Consider the following 12,952-nt stretch of genomic DNA (forward strand, 5'->3'; position numbering starts at 1 on the left):
ACCCCCCCCCAAAAAAAGTATTTAGTCGGCATTTTTTAGAAGTATATACAATCACGTGTACCCGCTCAAGTGATTAGAAAATATTGCATTTATTTACGCGACATAACAAACTGATACTTTGAGTATAAAAACACCGTGTGGGATTTAGCCCTCCTTTCTCTTCCAACCCTGCAACATATCAAATATGTCAACAACCAAACGATTGTCATTACAAACATTTCTCCAATGGACTTATTATGGATGTCAAAACTGGATTAAATACCAATTTTTTTTTTGTTTAGCAAACAACAGTTGCTAAGTTACTATCTGAAGGATATTTTCAACTCACACCCTAAAGACCATGCATTAATATGTGAAGTATTTATTACGTACTACTAACAGGACTATAGCTTTTTTAAAATATGATTTGTTCTGTTGTTCAGCACAAAATAAATCTCTGACTGCACCAATCAATAAAGTGAGCATTGCAGTGGAACCTGTTTAAGTCGACTCCCCTCGCCGGACATTCCAAAATAATTTTTTTTAGATCTTTAAGATCAAAACTGTAGCTGCCATTATGAAGTTTTCAAATGACCGTAAGCCTTGAACTATACAAAGTATTTCAATGGTTGGAATCTGCACTTTTGCATGATATACTAGTTACTATGGTAATCTAATTAGTTACCATGGGGATGAATAGGGGTCTTGTTTCATCATATATTGCTGCCTTTGCACTTGTCAATGTTTACTTTTGTATGCGCATTAAATCAACAAAAAAAATCCTGACTTTGGAGCAATGTTCACGGACTCTAGTATTTGGCTCTACTATTGGTTTTCTGTATTGGACCCATGATTTATCTTAGTTATTTATCAGATTGTATGTGGGTTTTTTTTTTTTACCCTTTGATATCGACCGATATAAAACACTGATATCACGATACGGTTTTCAGTTAAAATGTTTCTATTATTGCTTATTTTCGCACCTTTAGTTAAAGATGTTATTGTTAAGTGTTCAAAGTGATTTTACAATTTTGATGTAATTATCGATGTCGACCGTTAAACACTGATATCGCGATTCAGTTTTCAGTTAAAATGTTTAAATTATTTCTTAATTTTGGACCTTCATTTTAAGAGGTTATGTTTAAGTGTCAAATGTGATTTTTCAATTTTGATGTAAATATCGATATCGACCGATATAAAACACTGATATCGCGATACAGTTTTCAGTTAAAATGTTTCTATTATTCCTTATTTTCGCACCTTCAGTTAAAGATGTTATTGTTAAGTGTTCAAAGTGATTTTACAATTTTGATGTAATTATCGATGTCGACCGTTAAATACTGATATCGCGATACAGTTTTCGGTTAAAATGTTTAGACTGTTTTCAAATGTTTTAATTATTCCTTAATTTTGGACCTTCAACTTAAGAGGTTATGTTTAAGTGTCAAATGTGATTTTACAATTTTGATGTAATTATCGATATCGACCGATATAAAGCACTGACATCGCGATACAGTTTTCAGTTAAAATGTTTCTATTATTCCTTATTTTCGCACTTACAGTTAAAGATGTTATTGTTAAGTGTTCAAAGTGATTTTACAATTTTGATATAATTATCGATATCGACCGATATAAAACACTGATATCGCGATACAATTTTCAGTTAAAATGTTTCAATTATGCCTTATTTTTGCACCTTCATTTTAAGATGTTATTTTTAAGTGATTTTACAGATTTGATGTAATTATCGATATTGATCAATATAAAACACTGATATCACGATACATTTTTCAGTTAAAATGTTTCAATTATTCCTTATTTTTGCACCTTCAGTTTAAGATGTTATTGTTAAGTGTTCAATGTGATTTTACAATTTTGATGTAATTATCGATGTCGACCGTTAAACACTGGTATCGCTATACAGTTTTCGGTTAAAATGTTTGGACTGTTTTAAAATGTTTTAATTATTCCTTAATTTTGGACCTTCATCTTAAGAGGTTATGTTTAAATGTGATTTTACAATTTTGTTGTAATTATCGATATCGACCGATATAAAACACTGATATCGCGATACAATTTTCAGTTAAAATGTTTCAATTATGCCTTATTTTTGCACCTTCAGTTTAAGATGTTATTGTTAAGTGATTTTACAGATTTGATGTAATTATCGATATTGATGGATATGAAACACTGATATCAGGAGACAGTTTTCAGTTCAAATGTTTTAAAATGTTATAATTATTCGTTCATTTTTGCACCTTCATTTTAAGAGGTTATTGTTAAGTGGGGGACGGCGTGTCGCGGTTGGGAGAGTGGCCGGGCCGGCAACCTGAGGGTTCCTGGTTCGATCCCCACCTTCTACCAACCTCGTCACATCCGTTGTGTCCTTGAGCAAGACACTTCACCCTTGCTCCTCATGGGTCGTGGTTAGCGCCTTGCATGGCATCTCCCGCCATCAGTGTGTGAATGGGTGAATGTGGAAATAAGTGTCAAAGCGCTATACAAGTATAACCCATTTATCATTTAATTTACCATTCAGTTATTTCACCTTTTTTTTTTGTTAAGTACATAACTCCACATGTGTTCATTCATAGTTTTGATGCCTTCAGTGACAATCTACAATGTAAATAGTCATGAAAATAAAGAAAACGCATTGAATGAGGAGAAGGTGTGTCCAAACTTTTGGCCTTTACTGTATGTTGACGTTTTTTTGTTTTTTTTTAGTAAGAATGCAGCGGACTGGGACTTGAGTTAATTGAAAGTTAACTAGGTTGTCGACTGAAGCGGGTTCCACTGTATTCTCTTTGCAAAAGCAGAATTGTCGATGCAGTAAATTGTGCAAGAAAAGGCTTTTTTATGTTTTTGCCGAGTGTATTTTTATACGTTTAAATCTAAAATCCAATTCAAGGCATCATTCTGGTTGACTTTACTTGACGTTAGGGATTGTCATGTTTGTATCAGACCTGCAGATATGTCATGTGACTTGGTGCAATACAGTTCTACTTTAACAAGAACAAAGCTGTGGAATACAACAATAACCCAGTGAAAACACCATGGAATATTTAATACTAGTATGTTCTGATGCTGATAAGTGTTGAAGGCACTGATAGAACGTGCCCTCTGGAATCCTCCCTCCCTCTTCCTAAACGCGCCGATGTTAGACCTCAGTGACCTTACTGATCTGTTCCGGCGCTTTCTCCTCTTTCTCCTCCGTCTGTTCTGCGCGCGTTGGCTCCACCTCGCCGTCCTCGTCCACGCCGAGGTCCAGCCGCAGGTTATCCAGAGTGTGACGAATTGTCAGGGTGTCCTTTCGACTGAAGGCAGAGAACAATTACTACTAATTGTTGCCAATATCCGATATTGTCCAACTCTTAATTACCGATACCGATATCAACCGATACCGATATATACAGTCGTGGAATTAACACATTATTATGACTAATTTTGTTGTGATGCCCCGCTGGATGCATTAAACCAGGGGTGTCAAACTCAAATACAGAGTGGGCCAAAATGTAATACTGAACAAAGCCGCGGGCCAAGGTTGAACAAATGAACCTTTAACGTACTCTACGAGCTATCGTCACGTCCGCTTTTCATCCATTCTAACATCGTTCAGACCCAGTCACATAATATCTACGGCTTTTCACACACACAAGTGAATGCAAGGCATACTTGGTCAACAGCCATACAGGTTACACTGAGGGTGCCAGTATAAAAAACTTTAACACTGTTAGAAATATGCGCCACACTGTGAATCTACACCAAACAAGATAGACAAACACATTTCGGGAGAACATCCGCACCGTAACACAATGACCTAGTGGTTAGAGTGTCCGCCCTGAGATCGGTAGGTTGTGGGTTCAAACCCCTGCCGAGTCATACCAAAGACTATAAAAATGGGACCCATTACCTCCCTGCTTGGCACTCAGCATCAAGGGTTAGAATTGGGGGTTAAATCACCAAAAATGATTCCCGGGCGCGGCACCGCTGCTGCCCACACCTCCCAGGGGGTGATCAAGGGGATGGGTCAAATGCAGAGGACAAATTTCACCACACCTAGTGTGTGTGTGACAATCATTGGTACTTTAACTTTAACTTTAATAAACACAACAGAACAAATACCCAGAATCCTTTGCAGCACTAACTCTTCCGGGATGCTACAAAATACGCCCCCGCTACCACCCACACACACACACACACACACACACACACACAGAGAGTGTGTGTGTGTGTGCAAAGGGTTCTGGTTTGGTGTGGATTCACAGTGTGGCGTATATTTCTAACAGTGTTAAAGTTTTTTATTCGGCTACCCTCAGTGTAACCTGTATCGCTGTTGATGAAGTATGCGTTGCATTCTAATGTGTGTGCGTGCAGAAGCTGCGCATGTTATGTGACTTGGCTGGCTGGCTGGAGGATCGGCGGGCCAGCTTTAGTGTTAATTTGATATCGCCTCAAGGGCCAAGTGAAATTACACGGCGGGCCAAATTTGGCCCGCGGGCCGGAGTTTGACACCCATGCATTAAACAATGTAACAAGGTTTTCCAAAATAAATCAACTCAAGTTATGGAAAAAAAATGTCAACATGGCACTGCCATATTTATTATTGAAGTCACAAAGTGCATTCTTTTTTTTGAACATGCCTCAAAACAGCTGCTTGGAATTTGGGACATGCTCTCCCTGAGAGAGCATGAGGAGGTTGAGGTGGTGGGGGTGGTTAGAGGGTAGCGGGGGGTGTATATTGTAGCGTCCCGGAAGAGTTAGTGCTGCAAGGGCTTCTGGGTATTTGTTTATGTTGTGTTACGGTGCGGATGTTCTCCCGAAATGTGTTTGTCGTTCTTATTTGGTGTGGGTACACAGTGTGGCGCATATTTGTAACAGTGTTAAAGTTGCTTATACGGCCACCCTCAGTGTGACCTGTATGGGTGTTGACCAAGTATGTAGGGCATTCACTTGTGTGTGTGAAAAGCCGTAGATATTATGTGACTGGGCCAGAACGCGAAGGCAGTGCCTTCAAGGTTTATTGGCGCTCTGTACTTCTCCCTACGTTTTAAAAAGTCATAAATGTTACTTTTTGAAACCGATACCGATCATTTCCGATATTACATTTTTAAAGCATTTATCGGCCGATAATATCGGCAGTCCGATATTATCAAACATCTCTAATTACTACCTTTTCTACCTCCGTGTCTTAGGGTGCATAAGATGACAATAATGTACTGTCTTTGGAACTTATCGTATTTTTCGGACTATAAGGCACACTTAAAATCCTTTCATTTTCTGAAAAACCGACAGTGCACCTTATAACCCGGTGCGCCTAACGTACGAAGTAATTTTGGTTGTGCTTACCAACCTCCGAAGATATTTTATTTGGTACATGGTGTAATGATAAGTGTGACCAGTAGATGTCAGTCACACATAAGAAATACGTGTAGACTGCAATATGACGCCAGTAAACACCACCAAAACTTGAAATGTTCCATTGAGAATATAGAACATTACACACGGCGCTCAAAAAGCTATGAAGCCGCACCCATACTTGCCAACCCTCCCGATTTTTCGGGGAGACTCCCGAAATTCAGCGCCTCGCCCGAAAACCTCCCGGGACAAATATTCTCCCGAAAATCTCCCGATTTTCAGCCGGAGCTGGAGGCCACGCCCCCTCCAGCTCCATGCGGACCTGAGTGAGGACAGCCTTTTTTCACGACGGGAGGACAACAGGGTGACAAGAACTAAATCATCCAGACTAGAGATACATTGTATTATTATGTTTATCTTACCTAAAAATAAATATATTTATTAATTAAAAAAACCAAAACTAAATACTTTTTTACTATATTTTGTAAAAACATCAAAATTAATTGTATTTTTATTTGTATTTTTTCTGACTCCTTATTACATCCAGCCATAGAATTATACCGGTACATTAATATAAACATATTTGAAATAATTAATTTTAAATTATCATAACAATTCATTTAAAATGACCATATTTAATTATTAAGAATAATTGTTTGTTTATCAACAACTTTAGCATTTTATTCATTACATTTTGAAGCTCTCAGAAGCCAAGTTATGTTATATTCATGTTATATTTATGCAAGTTTGAAGTATCAATTATCTAAACACAGTTTTGTTTGCATATTTTCAGGATGTAGATATATATATATATATATATATATATATATATATATATATATATATATATATATATATATATATATATATATATATATATAATACAAACCCCGTTTCCATATGAGTTGGGAAATTGTGTTAGATGTAAATATAAACGGAATACAATGATTTACAAATCATTTTCAACCCATATTCAGTTGAATATGCTACAAAGACAACATATTTGATGTTCAAACTGATAAAAAAAAGTGTTTTTGCAAATAATCATTAACTTTAGAATTTGATGCCAGCAACACGTGACAAAGAAGTTGGGGAAGGTGGCAATAAATACTGATAAAGTTGAGGAATGCTCATCAAACACTTATTTGGAACATCCCACAGATGTGCAGGCTAATTGGGAACAGGTGGGTGCCATGATTGGGTATAAAAGTAGATTCCATGGAATGCTCAGTCATTCACAAACAAGGATGGGGCGAGGGTCACCACTTTGTCAACAAATGCGTGAGCAAATTGTTGAACGGTTTAAGAAAAACCTTTCTCAACCAGCTATTGCAAGGAATTTAGAGATTTCACCATCTACGGTCTGTAATATCATCAAAGGGTTCAGACAATCTGGAGAAATCACTGCACGTAAGCAGCTAAGCCTGTGACCTTCCATCCCCCAGGCTGTACTGCATCAACAAGCGACATCAGTGTGTAAAGGATATCACAACATGGGCTCAGGAACACTTAGAAACCCACTGTCAGTAACTACAGTTGGTCCCTACATCTGTAAGTGCAAGTTAAAACTCTCCTATGCAAGGCGAAAACCGTTTATCAACAACACCCAAAAACGCCGTCGGCTTCGCTGGGCCTGAGCTCATCTAAGATGGACTGATACAAAGTGGAAAAGTGTTCTGTGGTCTGACGAGTCCACATTTCAAATTGTTTTTCGAAACTGTGGACGTTGTGTCCTCCCGACCAAAGAGGAAAAGAACCATCCGGATTGTTATAGGCGCAAAGTTGAAAAGCCAGCATCTGTGATGGTATGGGGGTGTATTAGTGCCCAAGACATGGGTAACTTACACATCTGTGAAGGCGCCATTAATGCTGAAAGGTACATACAGGTTTTGGAGCAACATATGTTGCCATCCAAGCAACGTTACCATGGACGCCCCTGCTTATTTCAGCAAGACAATGCCAAGCCACGTGTTACATCAACGTGGCTTCATAGTAAAAGAGTGCGGGTACTAGACTGGCCTGCCTGTAATCCAGACCTGTCTCCCATTGAAAATGTGTGGCGAATTATGAAGCCTAAAATACCACAACAGAAACCCCCGGACTGTTGAACAACTTAAGCTGTACATCAAGCAAGAATGGGAAAGAATTCCACCTGAGAAGCTTAAAAAATGTGTCTCCTCAGTTCCCAAACGTTTACTGAGTGTTTTTAAAAAGGAAAGGCCATGTAACGCAGTGGTGAACATGCCCTTTCCCAACAACTTTGGCACGTGTTGCAGCCATGAAATTCTAAGTTAATTATTATTTGCAAAAAAAAAATACAGTTTATGAGTTTGAACATCAAATATCTTGTCTTTGTAGTGCATTCAACTGAATATGGGTTGAAAAGGATTTGCAAATCATTGTATTCCGTTTATATTTACATCTAACACAATTTCCCAACTCATATGGAAACGGGGTTTGTATATATATATATATATATATGTATGAAATACTTGACTTGGTGAATTCTAGCTGTCAATATACTCCTCCCCTCTTAACCACCCTCCCAACCACGCCCCGCCCCACCCCCCCGACCATGCCCCCACCCCCCACCTCCCGAAATCGGAGGTCTCAAGGTTGGCAAGTATGGCCGCACCGCTTGATGGTTAGTCGGCGCGTTACGGCCGCAGTAGTCAAAGACGTACTCTTCAACGTACGAGTATTAGGGTGGTGTGTGTATAAGGACTGCAAAATGGCACCTATTAGCAGACATTTTATCGGGCATTTTTGTTTCGCAATATTATGCAAAATCAACTCTTCTTACCTTCTGATCTGTATTTGGGATCTGCATAAGTCCTGAATATTTGTGCAAGTGTATGTAAACTTTTGGCCACGATTGTGTATGGTCAAAATAAATTGCACGGTTAATCTGTGTCTATACATGATTAATGTGATCATTTTTTTTGCAAATAATCGCACGAGTTTACTCGTTATATTCGACAGTCCTATATTGACTTCAATGATTCCAGGTGTAGTGCAAGTAAGTAAGGTGAGTATTTGGTGCTTACTTGACATGTTGTTCTATCATCTGCCTTTGCAGTCGTCCATTGGACTCCCTCTCCTCCGCCAGCTCCCGCTGAGTGTGACGCAGCTGTGCGTCTCTTCGGCTGGCCTCTTCCTCCGTCTCGTTGAGCTGGCGCTTCAGAGTGCGGATCCTCTGGGCCATCTGCAGGGACCAATCAGAGAGCAGTTAGGCATGTATGATCCGTTCTGAGTGAGTAGTCCTTGGAAAGTTACCAAGTCCTTCTGCTCAGTGGCTATCCTGTGCTCCTCCTCCATCTGATCGCCCAGTTCATTGATCCTCCTCTCCAGTTTGCCAATGCTGTTGTTAAGGAGAGCTTTACTCCTGCGTAAATACATGAGGGGATCAATTTAAAAATAGCCATGTTGCTCGTTTCAACAATAAAAAAAAAAAACCCATCTAGGATCACTGTATATTCGGCATTTGCTCATTTTCAAGCTTTTTTGAGTCACACACTGAAGTGAATCGGGTACTCAAGACTAGAGATATACAGTTGTGCTCATAAGTTGACATACCCTGGGAGAATGTATGATTTCTTGGCCATTCTTCAGAGAATATGCATGATAACACAAAAACCTTTCTTCCACTCATGCTTAAAGGGTAACATTATCACCAGACCTATGTAAGCGTCAATATATACCTTGATGTTGCAGAAAAAAGACCACATCTTTTTTTAACCGATTTCCGAACTCTAAATGGGTGAATTTTGGCGAATTAAACGCCTTTCTAATATTCATAACGTCACATCGGGAAGCAATGCGCCATTTTCTCACTTTCGTCGGTGTGTTGTCGGAGGGTGTAACAACACGAACAGGGACGGATTCAAGTTGCACCAGTGGCCCAAAGATGCGAAAGTGGCAAGAAATTGGACGAAATTTGTTCAAAATACGAGGATGTGGGGAAAGCCGACGAAAATGGTCAGTCGTTTGTTCCGCACACTTTACCGACGAAAGCTATGCTACGACAGAGATGGCAACCGTCCCTTATGCCACCGAAGATGATCAAGAGAAGAATATCAACCCTAGCTTCCCTGGCCTGCTGACATCAACTTCAAAACTGGACAGATCAGCTTTCAGGAAAAGAGAGCGGATGAGGGTATGTCTACAGCAGGGGTGCTAACACTTTTTCTGCAGGCGAGCTACTTTTCAATTGATCAAGTCGTGGGGATCTACCTCATTCATATATATAATTTATATTTACTTATTTATGAAATATATGTTTTTGTTAACAAGTTAAAGGTGTTTAATGATAATGCAAGCATGTTTAACACATATAGTTAATATTGTTAAAAAAATTAAAGGTGTTTAATGATAATACAAGAATGTTTAATACATATAGTTAATATTGTTAACAACTTAAAGGTGTTTAAAGATAATGCAAGCATGTTTAACACATATAGTTAATATTGTTAATAAGTTAAAGATGTTTAAAGATAATACAAGCATGTTTAACACATATAGTTAATATTGTTAACAAGTTAAAGGTGTTTAAAGATAATACAAGCATGTTTAACACATATAGTTAATATTGTTAACAACTTAAAGGTGGTTAAAGATAATACAAGCATGTTTAACACATATAGATTCCTTTCTTTCATGAAGACAAGAATATAAGTTGGTGTATTACCTGATTCTGATGACTTGCATTGACTGGAATCAGACAGTGGTGCTGATAATGTCCGCATTTTCGAATGGAGGAGAAAAAAAATCCTCCTTTCTGTCCAATACCACATGAAAGTGGTTGGTTTTTGGCATTTTATTTGTCTAGCTTCCGTACTCCTTTGTATACACTTTACAAGAAATACATTGTCGGCAAACTCCGTAGTTTGCTAGCTTGTGCACGCCAGCTTTCTGAGACTCTTATTTTGTTAGCGCAACTGTGCAACTGTGCAGTCGGTCTTTTGAGTTTTGACGACAGGTACGGCGCCAGAGTCTGTTGAAATAAAGTGTTTCTCGCCTTCCAGTCGGTAATTTTAATGAGCTGGCAGCAGTCAGCGTCATCTCAGAAGACCCTCGGGTGCCGTGAATGTCAATCAAGTGACGAAAGTGACGTCATAGTGAAGATTTATGATCGCTCATTTTTAGGACTATTTTTTTAATGCCTGGCTGGTGATCGACTGACACACCCTCCGAGATCGACGTAATGAGCACCCCTGGTCTACATAATATATTAATTGATGAAAACTTTTTTCATTACTCGCGGTTTTACGTAAATTATTATACATAAACTGTGTTTACCAATAATTTAGCTTAAAAACATTTATTTTTTTCAATCATTCGAGTACATTCGGGTAGTCTTGTGTAATGCAGTATTTTGTGTCTATTTAGGTATGGTTAACCTGAGTGCTGAAATCGTGGAAAAATATATGTTCTTAGCGCGCCTGAAATGGGCTGTCTGCACTCTCAAAGTGCATGTTGTTGCCAAATGTATTTCATATGCTGTAAACCTAGTTCATAGTTGTTAGTTTCCTTTAATGCCAAACAAACACATACCAATCGTTGGTTAGAAGGCGATCGCCGAATTCGTCCTCGCTTTCTCCCGTATCGCTGGCTGTCGTGTCGTTTTCGTCGGTTTCGCTTGCATACGGTTCAAACCGATATGGCTCAATAGCTTCAGTTTCTTCTTCAATTTCGTTTTCGCTACCTGCCTCCACACTACAACCATCCGTTTCAATACATGCGTAATCTGTTGAATCGCTTAAGCCGCTGAAATCCGAGTCTGAATCCGAGCTAATGTCGCTATAGCTTGCTGTTCTATGCGCCATGTTTGTTTGTGTTGGCATCACTGTGTGACGTCACAGGAAAATGGACGGGTGTATATAACGATGGACTTATACTCAGGAGCGACTTATGTGTGAAATTATTAACACATTACCGTAAAATATCAAATAATATTATTTAGCTCATTCACGTAAGAGACTAGACAGGGGGTCGGCAACCCGCGGCTCTAGAGCCGCATGCGGCTCTTTAGCGCCGCCCTAGTGGCTCTCTGGAGCTTTTTCAAAAATGTATGAAAAATGGAAAAAGATGAGGGGAAAAAATATTTTTTGTTTTAATATGGTTTCTGTAGGACAAACATGACACAAACCTCCCTAATTGTTATAAATCACATTGTTTATATTAAACATTAGAGATGATAAATGCGTTAAAATGTAATATCGGAGATTATCGGTATCGTTTTTTTTTTTTATTATCGGTATCGTTTTTTTTTTTATCGGTATCGTTTTTTTAATTTTGTATTAAATCAACATAAAAAACACAAGATACACTTACAATTAGTGCACCAAACCAAAAAAACTCCCTCCCCCATTTACACTCATTCACGCAAAAAGGTTGTTTCTTTCTGTTATTAATATTGTGGTTCCTACATTATATATCAATATATATCAATACAGTCTGCAAGGGATACAGTCCGTAAGCACACATGATTGTGCGTGCTGCTGGTCCACTAATAGTACTAACCTTTAACAGTTAATTTGACTCATTTTCATTAATTACTAGTTTTCATGTAACTGTTTTTATATTGTTTTACTTTCTTTTTTATTCAAGAAAATGTTTTTAATTTATTTATCTTGTTTTATTTTATTAATTTTTTTTTAAAGTACCTTATCTTCACCATACCTGGTTGTCCAAATTAGGCATAATAATGTGTTAATTCCACGACTGTATATGTCGGTTGATATCGGTATCGGTAATTAAAGAGTTGGACAATATCGGAATATCGGATACCGGCAAAAAGCCATTTCAGTGAAGCATGTTTAAAAAACATGCTTCACTGATTCGAGTATTTGGCGAGCGCCGTTTTGTCCTACTAATTTTGGCGGTCCTTGAACTCACCGTAGTTTGTTTACATGTATAACTTTCTCCGACTTTCAAGGACGTGTTTTATACCACTTCTTTTTCTGTCTCATTTTGTCCATCAAACTTTTAACGTTGTGCGTGAATGCACAAAAGGTGAGTTTTGTTGATGTTGACTTGTGTGGAGTGCTAATCAGACATATTTGGTCACTGCATGACTACAAGCTAATCGATGCTAACATGCTATTTAGGCTAGCTATATGTACATATTGCATCATAATGCCTCATTTGTAGCTATATTTGAGCTCATTTAGTTTCCTTTAAGTCCTCTTAATTCAATTTATATCTCATGACACACTATCTGTATGTCATATGGCTTTTAATTTTTTGCGGCTCCAGACAGATTTGTTTTTGTATTTTTGGTCCAATATGGCTCTTTCAACATTTTGGGTTGCCGACCCCTGGACTAGATGTATAAGATTTCATGGGATTTAGCGATTAGGAGTGACAGATTGTTTGGTAAACGTATAGCATGTTCTATATGTTATAGTTATTTGAATGACTCTTACCATAATATGTTACATTAACATACCAGGCACGTTCTCAGTTGGTTATTTATGCCTCATATAACGTACACTTATTCAACCTGTTGTTCACTATTCTTTATTTATTTTAAATTGCCTTTCAAATGTCTATTCTTGGTGTTGGCTTTTATCTAATACATTTCCCCAAAAAATGCGACTTATACTCCAGTGCGACT

The 12,952-nt window shown here is 38.1% G+C and overlaps 1 protein-coding gene across 1 annotated transcript in view; it reads right to left on the reverse strand.

Annotated features, from left to right (window-relative positions):
• Window positions 1-2,067: 2,067 nt before the first annotated feature.
• LOC133619652 (uncharacterized) overlaps window positions 2,068-12,952 on the reverse strand; it is a 195,519-nt gene continuing 184,634 nt past the window's right edge. The window contains exons 19-21 of the mRNA XM_061980822.2: window positions 8,611-8,719; window positions 8,382-8,539; window positions 2,068-3,293 (exon numbers count right to left, since the gene is read on the reverse strand). Of these exons, the coding sequence (XP_061836806.2) occupies window positions 3,137-3,293; window positions 8,382-8,539; window positions 8,611-8,719 (424 nt within the window). The 3' untranslated portion in view covers window positions 2,068-3,136. The remainder of the gene's footprint in view (window positions 3,294-8,381; window positions 8,540-8,610; window positions 8,720-12,952) is intronic.

Source organism: Nerophis lumbriciformis, linkage group LG20, assembly GCF_033978685.3.
Source record: "Nerophis lumbriciformis linkage group LG20, RoL_Nlum_v2.1, whole genome shotgun sequence".
Lineage (NCBI taxonomy): Eukaryota > Metazoa > Chordata > Actinopteri > Syngnathiformes > Syngnathidae > Nerophis > Nerophis lumbriciformis.